Raw genomic sequence first — 13,695 nt, forward strand, 5'->3', positions numbered from 1 at the left:
GGTGGGCGACAGTTCGAGAAGATCATCCTCATCGTACTCAGCGAAAGGGATCTAGCGTTGGTCTATCGTGATTCGGTGTAGATGCCCGACACCTTCAACTGTTCAAGCTTCCCTGAGCAAATAGTTCTCTTAGCCACCCTGCTGGCATAGACGATCTTCGGTAACAAGCATAGGGACAAGCGTTGGGGAGGACATGGCGCTAAACTCCAAAACACGAGTATTGACACAACACGATGATTCCGCAGGTTTTTAGGCCTTTCATAGCTATTCCGATAAATGAGTATTACGTTGACCACAGTCGTATGTTTTGACATACCGTAGCATACGTCTCACCGTTGGGACACTTCCGCAGTACGGAACTGTATCTCCACTCAATTCGTCATCCAGCTGCCTAAAAATCTTCACTTCCACGGAACGGATATCGCTCAGAGGAGTAAAGTGGGAGCATCAGCGGCACCGAAGTATGCGCCGCTCCCGCCGCTCCCGCCGCCACACCGACATAACCCCAACCGCACGTCGGTGCACAGCGCTTTCAGTATCCAGTCCCAACCTAACGCCGTTTTCTCATACGATGCTGCGATCGACTACGAGTGGCAACATTCTGTGAGAAGGAGCTCGTTGGTGCAGGCTCGCCTTCTTCGCTGCCACGTCTGTAAAAGAAGTAGGCGTCAGGAAAGACCCAGATGTGACCGTACTAAAGAAACCAACATCTTCATCCTTAACGACAGGAAGTCGTTCTCATAGGTTCATCCTTTTTCCTGTAATAGGGGAGAACATGTCAAGGCGCAGCTAAATAATGGGCAGCTAGCTCCACTGACCATCAGTCTCCCTCGCATCATTGCTGGCGCTTTCTATGCAGTACGATTTCGTCTCCTTGATAGTTTCCACCGCAGCCGGTAAGTCTTGTAACGCCATCGCCCAGTCCTCCAAAAACACCCTTGGAGAAAAGTCGCCTCATGGCCACTCGACGTACAGCGAAACCACAAGCCGTTGCTGGTGGCAGGAGAGGCAAGTACAGGATGAAGCAAAGCACGAATCTGCCACCTTCCACCATAGCCTTCGAAGGCATCGCCCATCTCAAAGCGAGACGCTATTTTAACAAGGCAAAGAATTGTCGTATTGCAAGTATGAAGTATGCAGTACGACCAGCAGGCATATCTCGACGTTTGCGTTCAGGCTAGCGTAAGAGGCGTAACATTCGGCGATGATAGAACCTCTAGCGAATAGGGAATGGACTATCCTGGGACGCTAATGAGGAAATTTTGGGCGAAGATAGCACAGAGACGCAGGAGAGGATCCATCGTACCATCGCATCGTTGAGGTATATCATGGTACTAGCATCTGTTCTGGTTTGGGACAAGCATGACATGATGGTAGGAAGAATCCATGGTCCGACGACTGAAAAGCCTTAATGAGGTTGCATTCCCCTGTTGGGCGTCTCCGCCATCGCTCTGCGATAGCTCTGATTCCTTGACCCGAGCCATCTATCCATCATGAGAACGTTCACTGAAGAATAGGCGACGTGAGGCCGCGTCGTGATTGCTGGTACGATTGCGTCTGTGCATGACCACCTATTGGATCATAGATACTAGATATGGAAAGGATATGTATCAGATTGGATAGCACTGCAGGACACGGTACAACATCGGAAATATCTTCAAAACGCGGTAAATTATCGGAAGTATATTAAAGATGGACACACTCACCACGCTAAGCGAGACCGGGTACGGTTGAGGAGAAATTGGCGTGGTAGAACGCACGCAAGCTGACTGAGTGACGGTTCGATATTCTTCTCATCTAGACTTCGCAATCAAGCGAGCAGAAAGGTTATTGCCGCTGGGACCATTAACGAAAGAGGTCTTCAATCCTTCTGGTAGTCCTCATGCCTACGGCAAAGCGGTGGAAAGGGATTTTCTCGAACACGATCATCTTAACAGAGGAATGAGCGAGAATAGTACAGCTGAAGTTGACGAAGTCACACGTACCTCCTCTGGGTTTCCCTCGCGGCGATTAACTCCGTGACTGTAGCGTCTTTTGCGACACTTTCGAACATTCGCATGACGGTCCAGCACCTCCGTCGAAATTACTTAACCACAACGCATCGAGCAGTATTATATCTGCTGAGACCACCGTGATTCTGCTGGGATATCAGTATATAAGACCTTAAAAGTGAAGGCTGGGCTCACTCTGAGTTGATGCATGTCGAAAGAAGACACCGCAGTTTTCAAAAGGTCATGAACCATAGTTGTCCTGAGAATAGATTAGAAAAGGACAGCAAAGGAAGGAATATTCTCAACTCACAGCCGAAGGCATTTCTTCGAGGGCTATCCGTCATTTGATTTGCGGGAAACCCGTTGCTTTAGAGAAAAAAGGTCCGGCGGTATTTCCTCGTATTTAAGACATGCTTCCCAGAGCGAGCCGCCTAGAAATTATCCCTTTTATGCGCTTCAGTTTACGATCCGCATTTCCGGAGGAGCCGGGAAGATTTACCCAAGATGCGATACTTTAAAGCTAATCCAGTATCGGGAAGTATTCTTTTACGTGTTGTCTGGTGTAGGAGTCACAGCAGATGTAAGAACAATAGCCACGCTGTCACTAGGGATGTGCACCGTATCCGTAGTACGGTGGTTACGTACGGTGTATACAGATACGGGTCCGTACCGTGGACGACTTTAACGACCCAAAATACGGCCGTATTCATACGGTTTGAATACGGTCATTGAGGGAGGGACAGAGAACTATCTTATTCCATAAAGGTCAGTACCTATGACCTAAAAGAAGCATATAGTACTCACACTTTGGCACCAGATATCCATCGTCGTCGTCAAAGTGTCCGTATACGGACAACGGTACGGACACGGTACGGATATGACATCAACCGTACCGTACCGTGGCCAATAATTTTTATACGGTCTACGGCCGTATTGCTACGGTCGTATCCGTAACGGTACGGTGCACATCCCTAGCTGTCACGAAAAACGATGTGGGTATTTGATTTAATAGCTCCCTTTTCCTGGATTCCTGTAGGGGGGTGGGAGGAATTATGAAATTGACTGAGGATTTTAGTAGATTCGTTGCGTTTTGTGGAGTGATGAGACTGCCTTCGGGAACCGAGGAAGACCGATTTAAAACCGAGATTGATGAAATTCAGCTCCGCTTGAATTTTGGTTAGATTCGGCATCTCGGTTTGAACTTATCTAATACCCACCAAATTTTACCTTCACATCTTTCCGGAATATGATAATCGTACTCGCAAGTCTCTATCTTACAATTCATCTGTAACATGCGGTGGGAATTTGATCAACCTGGACGGCTTATGGGCGCCATCGGTATCGTTGAGCGTGTGTACTGTGCCATTTCAATCACTTCGAATGGCTTGTGACATGCGACATACCTGGACCGTGCCGAATGATCGAATGCATGGCTAGTGACTGAGACATTCGTACAAAATACGAATACTTCTCCTATTTTGGGCAAATTTAGAGCCAATCTTAAGGGTATCGAGCTGCCAGAATGGGTTATAGACGGTGTGAAATGTGTTGCAGACTAGGGAAAAATCCAAATTTCGGCCATTTTGCATCTACTTTGGCATTTTTGCGGATTTGTGACACCAAACCTTCCCGGAATCCCGAATGAGGCCCTTGCGACGTGTGACACGGGTTTATTTTACGAATACGAATGCGCCTCTGCGACATGTGACATTCGAAGTGATTGAAATAGTACAGTAATCAGCATACATCATTTTTCGAGCTGTGCGTTGGACCTTGAGCAGGAACTGCCAGAATCGTTCTCGGCGAGAGCATAATACGGTCCATAATAATTCTATACTCCGCGCTATAGACATGCCATGCGCAATGTCGAGTCGAAGGTACATCTACTCCCGGCGTGTCTAATAGCGAAGTAACCGCACAGATATTGATACCGAATCAATCAATTCTGTTTGATGAAGATCGCTAAATGACATTACGACATATGCAAGCGCATTGGCTATTGGAATACTGCTTATCAATAAGAGATATCATAAATTATGCCTTGCTATGATATATTGACTACAGCTCTAAAAATTAGTATTGGAAGTAACTACTAGTCCTTAGTCCTATTGGGGACTGATCAGAGGCCGTACCAGCAACCCTCCCGTCGCAATGGCCATATGTTCTCCAATCCGAGACACCGATCAAGGGAATGCCGCTTCCCATCATCAAGAGATCAAAGAGTAGTTTCTCAGGCTCGATACGCATATGCACGCATCATATCATCAGGTCCCATCGTCTGAGTATGGTCAATACCATTCAACATCTCACGAAAGGATTCTTTGTTCTCATCGTGACCATAAGCCCTCAGGGGTGCTTTTAATACATGTTCGGCTTGGGAATCTGTAGAGAAGAGGCTTGATCAAATGAAGACGAAAGAAATGCACATCACGAACCTTTCCTGGAGGCATCCCACCAGTTCGCCCCGTCGCTGACCCTCGCTCTAATTATTTCAGGTGTTAAAATCTCGGGATCCTGGACTTCGACGTTCAGTAACATCGACTCTCCCGTACCCACCGCGACTGAATGCTGATGATTCGAAGACGACGACGATGCACCAAGCTGTGCATTCTCATGGTGATACAGCCCAGCCCCAACTCCTGCTTGGCCCGGACCAGCGTAGAAACTGGAACTTGGCCGGTTTCCTAGACTTGCTCGAGTGGGCGTTCCAACCAAGCTATTTCGAGCCGCTGCTGATGCCCCAGCAACAGTAACACTCGGCCAATCAGCATTGATGGTCGACATTCTCTGATCCACCGTTTCGGTCCACGTCTTCCGTTCCTTCCGTCCTTTTCTGCGTCTCCATATCAGCCACGCTGCTATGCACAAAGCAATGAACGCGATTGGAGCGACAACTGCTGCGGCTATCTGCCCAGCAGAGATGGCCTTGGAGGTTGAAACTGAACCGACGACTTCGCCTTCAGAGTCTGACTTGGAGGTATCGGCGCTATCTGGCGTACCCGACTGAGGCTGTTGGTATGTCGCGTTCCACAGAGGTCCTGCGGGAAGAGTAGCGAGAAAAGAAGGATCCCCGGTAGGTACGATAACGAGCTGGAGCTGTATCATGCTTGAGGAATTCCACCACCGAGGCTTGAGTGTTGCTTCATACAGTCCGTCTGCGTTCTTCACCTGCTCCCAGACGTGTATCCTTGGTTTAGAAACGGACGGAGCGTATAAATGTATATCGACTGCGTTCGCGTCTAGACATGATGGGTTCCAGGTGATGTTGGTAGGTTCAAGGGAGTTGACGGTATCTCCCTTCGCGGGAGAGTGATATAATCCGCCGGTGGAGCAGTCTATCAAAAGCTCAGTTACCAAAGTCCGGGAGATGGAATGACAGACATACCATTATCGTCCCTTCGTAGATGGTTCAGCCCACCAGAGGGCAGTTCAAGGTCATGGAATCCAGCCATGATAAGGATCCGTACAGAATCTTAAAGACCGTAGGAAGACGAACGTGAAAGTGAACTCGCTGAACAGACCTCCGCAATGACAAAACGCAATCAGGGAAAGTTTAGGACAGAAAAATTTGTAGGCCAGGTATGCTGTTGTCTGTGGTTCGCTACAGCCGGAATGTTTGATGGACAGTACCATCGAAATTCCTCCAGTGCTCAGTGATGCGCCGGTATTACACTTGTTCGTAACCTAGAAACACTAACACCGACTCCCGAGGCCACTGGTAAGCAATTGTATTAAATAATGAAAGAGACGAGTGAAAATTGAGCAAGACAGCAAGTCAGCGAGTGTGAATTGGAGAGTTCTATAGGTGAACGCGTAAGGCCCGTTTGGCAAGAAGGAATTGTGGAAAATGAAATTGTATTCATCAGTGCACGTGCTCCGACGAATGGAACCCCGTGACAAATGCCGGTCTTTGCCGGACCCCTTCTCTGGTTCCCGGATGTATCCGGGGTCCGTTTCCGAACGACCTGTCACCTCGCCTCAACCTCGCGCTTGTTGATGACTATCGCTTCCTTCTTGTAAAAAGTGATCAATTGAGATGTACGACTGACTCGTAATCTGTCCTTCTACAGATATTACAACTTTGCTCACTCGTCCCCGTCAACCATCATGAACTTCTATACCGGTCGTCCGATCTTTAAATTTCGTAAAAGCCAAGTACAGATGGATCTCAAAACTGGATAGATCACCCTCACTAAACTTAATAGCTCTTTCTTTGGTAATCTGCTGACGATCAAGGTTTTGTCAATCTCCTCACTGTCATACGGATCATCGATTCCATTGCTCAGGTGTTGTTTTCTATACCTATGACTCGTGTGCCATTACTCCTAATCACATAGTAGGCTTCCGGAAACAATGGCTACTCATGTATGCTTCCGTGGGTGCCGTTGTCCTATCCGCAGGATCGCTATCGTATGATATGTATTCTGTTACAAGCGTGCGAGGCATTTAATGTGTTATATCCCCCTGCGCAAATACGCCGTGCAGCGATTTCCTTTTCTTTATTTAAAGTACGCGGCTTTTTATTATAGGCCTCGGTACAGATGTTCATGCATTTGATAGGGCCCCTCTTACAACCTCGAAAGATCCTGGATTTCCAACGATTATTAGCACTCGCCACAAGGACATCAGTTCTAGGATGATCCTCCCATGGATTCTATGTTCCTGAAACGGACTGCATACTACATTCTGGGTACTGTATTTCCAGACAGACATTACAAGGAAAGCTTGATGCTGGCATTCAATGCGTTTTGTCGTGCGAATAATCATTTTCATCCCGTTATCCTCTAGCCTCTGGCCGGAATTCTCTTCCCGTTCCTTGCGGTTTCCACACAATCACCGCAGCGAAAGAAGCCACGAATCCTCTTCTCAGAACTTCTCTATCAGACTCAGTTGGTGGAATGCGGTCTTGTTACGCAAGGGGTCTGAGTCTGAGCGTTCCCGAGGACACCATGCATCACGCTCCCATCGGATTATAGAAGCCATAACACCTCTGGAATGGGAAACGTTCCGTCCAAATTCTTACAGGTGACTTTATATTTACACCGCAGGTGGTACCCGTGACCAGAGCTTGGACTGATTTAAGCTGTGGGGCAGTCCTCTTTAATCATATCAATGGCTATCTCTAAGTTACCACCTTTTCCGGACGACGTCCCTACCCATCCACTTCTTGTTATCGACTACGCCCTTCTCAAAACGCATGACCAGGAAGAGATCGAGAGACTATGGAGAGCTGCGACGCAGCTGGGATTTTGGTAGTGCGTACGAGACTCGTACTACGAGTTCTAATCCTAGCTTCACGTGGGCTGATCTGATTTCATTGCACAGTCTGAAGAATCACGATGCGGAGCAAGAGGCTAACGGTATGTTTGATATGGGCGACGAGACTATGAAGCTACCCATGGAGGAGAAGATGAAATATGAGCAAGGAGACGATGGAATGTCTTTTGGGTGAGTTAGATGTGTTCTATAGCTTTAAACGCTAATCCGTATCAATCACTGATACAGATACAAAGCCGCTGGATTGAACGCCGTCGATGCCAATGGAATCACTGATACCGTCGAATTCATTAACATCGCCAAAGACGACGCCATAGCGTACCCCACACCTGTTCGACGGGAGTACCCTAGCACCGTGAACGTCCGTATGTCCAGCACTATACATCCCTTCGTCACCAAGTCCATCGAAATCAATGATACGATCCTCGGCATCTTCAACGAGAAGCTCGGGCTTCCAGAAGGATCTCTCGCGAAGAAGCACAGTCGGGAAGAGTTCAGTGCAAGTGAGGCTAGGACGATAAAGAGCCCACCGGGGTATACCAGCGATCGGATGGCTATCGGAGCACATACGGACTTTGGTTCTTTGAGTTTCCTGCATAATAGGCTTGGAGGACTGCAAGTGCTACCTCCCGGGTATGAAGAATGGCAATATGTAAAGGTGAATTGAGATCTTTTACATTCGGCCACGGCTGACAATTCTCTGGTAGCCTATTCCAGGACACGCCATCTGCAATGTTGGTGACGCGTTGGCGCTGTTCAGCGGGGGGATCCTCCGATCCAACATCCACAGAGTCGTGTAATACATTCATATCGCCTCTAATCCTTGCGTTCTTCAACTAACTACCATTTCGTCTAGCCCCCCTCCTGGTCCGCAAGCACATCTCGAGCGCTGGTCCCTCGTGTACTTCACCAGACCCGGAAACTCGGTCTTACTTCGACCTCTGGCGGATGAGAGTTCAATAATTGCTGCTGCAGTCGAGAACTCCTCTCAGGTCAACACGCCTGTGACGGCACACGAGTGGTTCACTAGAAGGATCAAAAATCAGCGCATGAAAAACCGAACGGTGTGTAATACGAGTTACGCTATTGAGTCTCGGTATTAACTCTTCTGTGATAGGGGCCTGAGACGTGGCAGGCAAGTCGAGGCACGGAAGGAGGCCGGGCCTAATTGTGCAAACTGTAAATGTATCGAGTGCTTATTTCTTCTCGTGTATTAAATATCGAAAAATGAGAAATTGTCCTTTCATTCAACTTTCCGAAGCATCAGCCCAGTTTTGCGAGCTGGAAATCCTATTGCTCAAGGGAAGATATTTATGTTGTCACACCTATTGAAAAACGCTTCTGTTCATCAGTGGAAAAATTGTGTTTCTACAATTCCAAAAACAATACGCACTTTCTTCTTGTGGAAGCATGCGACACAAAAAGTCAGCTCAGTAACCGAATAACACGAAGGACAAATGTGCTAATACAGCGTATCGTTACTTGAGTGTCAGTTGAGTGCTCCAGATGCGTTCCCGTTAGCGTTTATAAACCCCATTGAATTGTTAAGCGAAAAAACAGCATATCTGACATTTTTTGAGGAATCCGTTGCATTCTCACCATTATCGGTCCCTTTAGTTCGACACGCTGTCGACGCGTCACAAACGCGTTGTCGCAATCCGATCACGTGCTGTTAAGATGTAAATTCAGACCGGTTCCCGCCGAGAGCAAATTGGTTGCTACCTTCACAGCCTCGAATCAGTATGACAGGCACAATGAAATCCATTCCAGTTTCAGCTTCATTCTCCTCTTCGTATATTCAAGCAAGCGAAGAAAATAACAATGGTAGGTAGATCTTATCATGTCACTCACTATGTTTTATATGGAACATTTCATCCAGGATATCTGTGTCAAATGTCAATTTGATGCTATACACCCTTATTCTCCTTCTGTTAATGCTACCGAACTCTTACGTTCCGGTTTCTCATCCTTCGATGTCTGCCGAGCTTCCATCGCAAATGATATAGCTCATCTCGAGCGTGAGCTGCAGAAGATTGAGCCTCTATTTCTTGAAATCCGAGATCGGCACGACCAGATTAACAAGGACCTTACTGCTTGTAGGTCCGTCTTGGCTCCCATGAGGCGTTTGCCTCGAGAAACACTGTTGAGATTCGAGCACGGGAGGGAACGAAAATGAGCAACTCGTTTATACCTAGTATGTCGACATGGTGGTAAACGGTAAAGAAAAGAAGACTACGGGTACGGTAAGTAACGGGTTCGGAGCCGGTTGATTCCGACGGCTCGTACAGCCACAGTAACTCTAATAAACACTGCTCCAGATATTCAGCCTCCTCTCTATTACCGGGTTTCTACAAAATAATGAGAATCGATCGAACTTTTTTTCGGCTGCCCAGTATAGTAATTCCCTATCTTGGATTCCACCAAATGCACAAGCACTGTGAATTATACCTTCCTGACGTACCACTGGGCTATATTCCTTCGAATTATCCATCAAAGTCTCTGATATCACCACTCAGGCCTTTGGTTTGTGATCCTCATGAATTCGCTAATCTGGTCTGTCAAATCCCAAATCAGTGGTATTTTCTTCACCACTGCAGGCTCCATTGCATGACTTGATGACATCAAAACATTGTATACTGCTTCGGGAATCAATTCTAAACCGTTTATTCTATCATTACCGTTGCTCTTGGTGTCGAGTCGCTGTTGAAACAAAATCGGTACCTATGAATTACTATATTGGGCAGCTGAAAAAAAGTTCGATCGATTCTCATTATTTTGTAGAAACCCGGTAATAATCCTAATCTACTCGATGCCCCTTGGATCCTCGGCCAAGTTTGTTTCACCTGGAGAACCTTTTCCCGTTCAAGTCCTTCCCTCTGGACCAAAATCCAAATCCTACCTTCCTCCTCCTACAGTACTACTTTCCTTCAGAAATATTCCACCCTTTCCCGTGGTCAGCCCATCCAGCTGGCTGTGGAGTGCGATTCAGAGTACCCCCTGGATCCCCTCACTGCCTTGGTGACATACACACAGCGTTAGTCAAGTTTGGACTTGAGGATGAACATGGAAACGTTGTTCCAATTCCTGTCATGGATCTCCGTCCCCGCGCTCCATTTAAAGAAGATAAATATCTCCTTGATTGGTCGTCTTGACAGGAAGGTCCAATCTGTGCCTTTCAATAATCCCTTCTCTCCATCGCCCATCACGGAAGCCTGCCTCGAACGCATTCCGTATCCTTATCTCCCTATAAGCCTGGTCGACGTTCAAAAGTTCCATGTATATTCATACCACTCTCTAGAGATATATAACATACTCCAACAATCACGGCATCTCACGGAAGTCGTCATTACACCAGCCCCACCTTCCGTTTCCCTCAATATCAACCCGCTAGCAGTTGCCTGCGCGCGCCTGGATCACATATCTCTTCGACAACTCTCATTCGTTCTCACGCGAGAAAATGCGCGTCAGGTCACCAAAATTCCGGTAGCTTTGGACTACCTGACCCTTCCGGCGCTTCAGAAATTTCATATTCTCACTCTAAAAACCGAGCTACTGCCAGGTATCCTCCCAGGAAAGTTGGAGCCCGTCGAATACTCCCGTATCGTAAACCTTCTCCATCGCTCAGAATGCAATTTGACTGAAATCACCTTCTCGGTGCCCGTACCCGTCAACAACTTCCTCATCCCTATCCTGAAACAATCTCCAGCTCTCCAAAATCTTGACACATTCGTCGACACTGAAATAACAGGCGGCGTGTTTCGAGTGTTAACTCTCTCGGAAGGGAATGTTCCAAACCTGAAAACGCTACGGATTGAGGACGTTCCATGCGGAAGAGCGATGAGTGGTCTGTTGCATGAAGGGGATGCCTTTCATGAGATGGTCACTTCGAGATTGGCAGCGGATAACCGCCTAGAAAGATTAAGGATCTCATTAGGGACCAAGTGGTTTCACCATCGGCAATTTATTCCTGTTGCGCAGAACTCACGCATCCGTAATTTGCTCAAGATGAAGGAGGAAGGACTAGACGTCGAGTTTTTGTTGGATAGGACGGACTGCCTTATTGAAGGAGATGCACGCCATGGACTCTTTGGTTCAATGTAAACTATCATTTCTCTATACGACAGAAAGATTTATTACGTTCCTATATATTTTCGAGGGATTTAGATCAAGATTCATAATTGGCGCTATCCCGTGACATCGAGATATTGATTACAGAGTACAAAGCACCCATAGGACTGGTCGAGAATACATACAAATATACAAATTCTTACGATTTCCTCTCACTCCGCGACACTTTCGGCGCCATCAGCCGATGTATGCTCAGGCTCCATCTTCAAATTGAAGTCCGTCGTGTAATGAACGCTCTGCTCCACGTTTATTTGGAGCTACAAAGCCTGTGAGTACTGACTGATTCGCACGCAAAATCAACGCACACCTCGGTTGCTTTAGAAAACTTAGGCTCGCTAAAGCGTGGCTATAAAATAAAGTCAGTTGTATTTCCAGTGAAGGCGAATGTGTCGTAAAAGTTCTACCATCTTTCGGCGTGAATCCAGCACCAGTCCATTACCGCCCTCGGGACTTTGGGAAAAATGGATCGTTTGTCCTCGGCGAAGGCCGCGCCGCGTGTTCAACCTGAGATTTTGAGAAACCGAAGGGGAAAAGGAAAAGCAGGGAATGAATACGTACGTCACTAATAATGAGTTTGCGTACACTTTCATAAACGGGTGAGTGTTATGGAATACATAATGAACGTAGACTTACGTTTCCCGATAACGAAATGTATGCCGAGGAATATTAAATTTGACTTCATTGACACCCACTGCGGTATAAATTGAGGCTTCATGCTGCCGCATGGTACGGATAGAAACTTACACAGGCCATATCAACAATAGTCCCTGCACTTAAGCAGAGCAGTCCTGTAAGAGTTAGTCGCGAGAAGTGAGAAGTTCGCCCCGCACCATGTGAGAGATCCCGTCTCGAAAGTGTACAAAATCAATGAGTCAATGATGGCATTGATACTGCGGGAGAATCCTTCAGCGGTGAGAAATTAGAAAATAGAATCCACGGTACCTTTCAGCATCGGTACGACTTGTTTGAAGTAGCCAAAAGAGGGATACAGTGATTAAAATATCTGCTACAGACGACATAGATAAGCCAAGTGTGAACACCCACTGTACACGAATCAGCGATGTGGCTGGACTACATGAGAAAGTCGAGCTTACTCCGAAGTGTTCAATGAATCCCGAGTATGTTTTTAGACGAATCCTTCCGGTTGCAACGTAGATTATTAATGGACGGTTTCAAGGAACAAGTCCACGTACATTTCTGATGTCGACACTTGTAAAATTGCATGTTAGCGCAAGATCTCCGGAAAATAAAGGCTTAAATTAGTACCACAAGCAGAACCTGCGCCCATGTATAATTAGAACGATCAATGAATCGTGGACAAAGACTAACCAAGACGCAAGGACGCAGCGATCAGCTGTACAGCGCGTATCAGAATGTAAAAATAAACATGCCAGGGACGCGAAATCCACTGACAATGGGACACGTGAGCAGCCAGTTTCGTCGACTAACTGCAAGATCGGATGGGTCGATAAAGCTAAGGAATCAATAATGCGACATACGCATAAAAATCCGGTGAGCGAAGAAGCTTGATGACGGCAGGTTCAATACAACGGGAATTATCTCATGAGACGCCAGCCTACCAGTGAACTAAGAATGTTAAAAGAGCCTGTAAAAACCATCAGAAAGACTGCGGCAGAAGGCGTCAGGTGCACCATACTGTTTCCACGACGGTCACCTGTTGTTCCAATTATATCAGACCGAAACTCGATTTTCGGAGAATAACTTACTGCGATGCTCCTAGAGATGCACGACTCATCACTCAATATATCGCATGGTGAACGATAATAATTTAACTTCACCAAGGAATCACATCAGTTCTTTCAATATCGCCAAAGTGACTGATGAAGCAGTCCCAGATAGATATCCAGATAAAGGTGGTGTGGCATATATCAAGAAACCTGGAAAGTTGAGCCGGAGAATGTGCGGACGATCGGGGGCGTTTACCATATGATAAAAACCTGCTGGGAACGTAAGTATGGGCGAACCGAACATAAGTAGGAACTGGAGCCACTGACGAGGAGTTTGAATTTGAATAAATCGGCGGGGTAAAATTTATAGTAGAGGATCGTCTGGATAGCGACCGCGCCTGAAAATCTGCGACGAAGTAAATACCACCTAGTTTGGCAAGAGTGTATACGTACAAAGAGGCGCAGAGAGCACCAATTGCTACAGCTCCGTAAGTTTTGGCTAATTGAACAGACATTGAATAACAAGTGGGGCTCTACGACGAATAGGCGGTTGCTATCCTTAAATACGTCACAAGGCTGGGCTAAAAATATCTCTCCATGGGAAACCGGAG

General features: G+C 46.9%; 5 protein-coding genes across 5 annotated transcripts; 3 read left to right on the plus strand and 2 right to left on the minus strand.

The window, feature by feature from the left end:
• Positions 1-4,000: 4,000 nt before the first annotated feature.
• EV420DRAFT_1523756 (uncharacterized protein) lies at positions 4,001-5,826 on the minus strand. Its single transcript, XM_060472313.1, has 3 exons — positions 5,377-5,826; positions 4,427-5,326; positions 4,001-4,373 (listed from the first exon to the last, which is right to left on the minus strand). The coding sequence occupies exons 1-3, from the start codon at positions 5,441-5,443 to the stop codon at positions 4,222-4,224; spliced, it is 1,119 nt and encodes a 372-aa protein (XP_060333857.1). The 5' UTR covers positions 5,444-5,826; the 3' UTR covers positions 4,001-4,221.
• Positions 5,827-6,626: 800 nt separating this feature from the next.
• On the plus strand, positions 6,627-7,217 carry EV420DRAFT_1179767 (uncharacterized protein). Its single transcript, XM_060466219.1, has 2 exons — positions 6,627-7,016; positions 7,086-7,217. Exons 1-2 carry the CDS (start codon positions 6,733-6,735, stop codon positions 7,093-7,095), a joined length of 294 nt encoding a protein of 97 aa, XP_060333858.1. The 5' UTR covers positions 6,627-6,732; the 3' UTR covers positions 7,096-7,217.
• Positions 7,104-8,436, plus strand: EV420DRAFT_1619008 (uncharacterized protein; the record flags this gene model as incomplete). The annotated part of the gene is made up of 6 exons (XM_060475419.1): positions 7,104-7,246; positions 7,317-7,439; positions 7,497-7,926; positions 7,976-8,064; positions 8,125-8,332; positions 8,386-8,436. The coding sequence occupies 6 exons, from the start codon at positions 7,104-7,106 to the stop codon at positions 8,434-8,436; spliced, it is 1,044 nt and encodes a 347-aa protein (XP_060333859.1).
• A 1,895-nt stretch (positions 8,437-10,331) lies between these two features.
• On the plus strand, positions 10,332-11,369 carry EV420DRAFT_1476998 (uncharacterized protein; the record flags this gene model as incomplete). The annotated part of the gene is made up of 1 exon (XM_060469378.1): positions 10,332-11,369. The coding sequence occupies one exon, from the start codon at positions 10,332-10,334 to the stop codon at positions 11,367-11,369; it is 1,038 nt and encodes a 345-aa protein (XP_060333860.1).
• Positions 11,370-11,548: 179 nt separating this feature from the next.
• On the minus strand, positions 11,549-13,599 carry EV420DRAFT_1639454 (uncharacterized protein; the record flags this gene model as incomplete). Its single annotated transcript, XM_060476973.1, has 21 exons — positions 11,549-11,653; positions 11,704-11,742; positions 11,801-11,900; positions 11,955-11,979; positions 12,030-12,087; positions 12,141-12,168; positions 12,227-12,286; positions 12,339-12,439; positions 12,491-12,533; positions 12,590-12,605; positions 12,663-12,674; positions 12,726-12,750; positions 12,810-12,844; positions 12,896-12,921; positions 12,977-13,002; positions 13,054-13,071; positions 13,124-13,133; positions 13,196-13,294; positions 13,341-13,354; positions 13,412-13,490; positions 13,538-13,599. 21 exons carry the CDS (start codon positions 13,597-13,599, stop codon positions 11,549-11,551), a joined length of 981 nt encoding a protein of 326 aa, XP_060333861.1.
• Positions 13,600-13,695: the final 96 nt, after the last annotated feature.

This window comes from Desarmillaria tabescens (assembly GCF_030435595.1).
Source record: "Desarmillaria tabescens strain CCBAS 213 chromosome Unknown EV420scaffold_9, whole genome shotgun sequence".
NCBI lineage: Eukaryota > Fungi > Basidiomycota > Agaricomycetes > Agaricales > Physalacriaceae > Desarmillaria > Desarmillaria tabescens.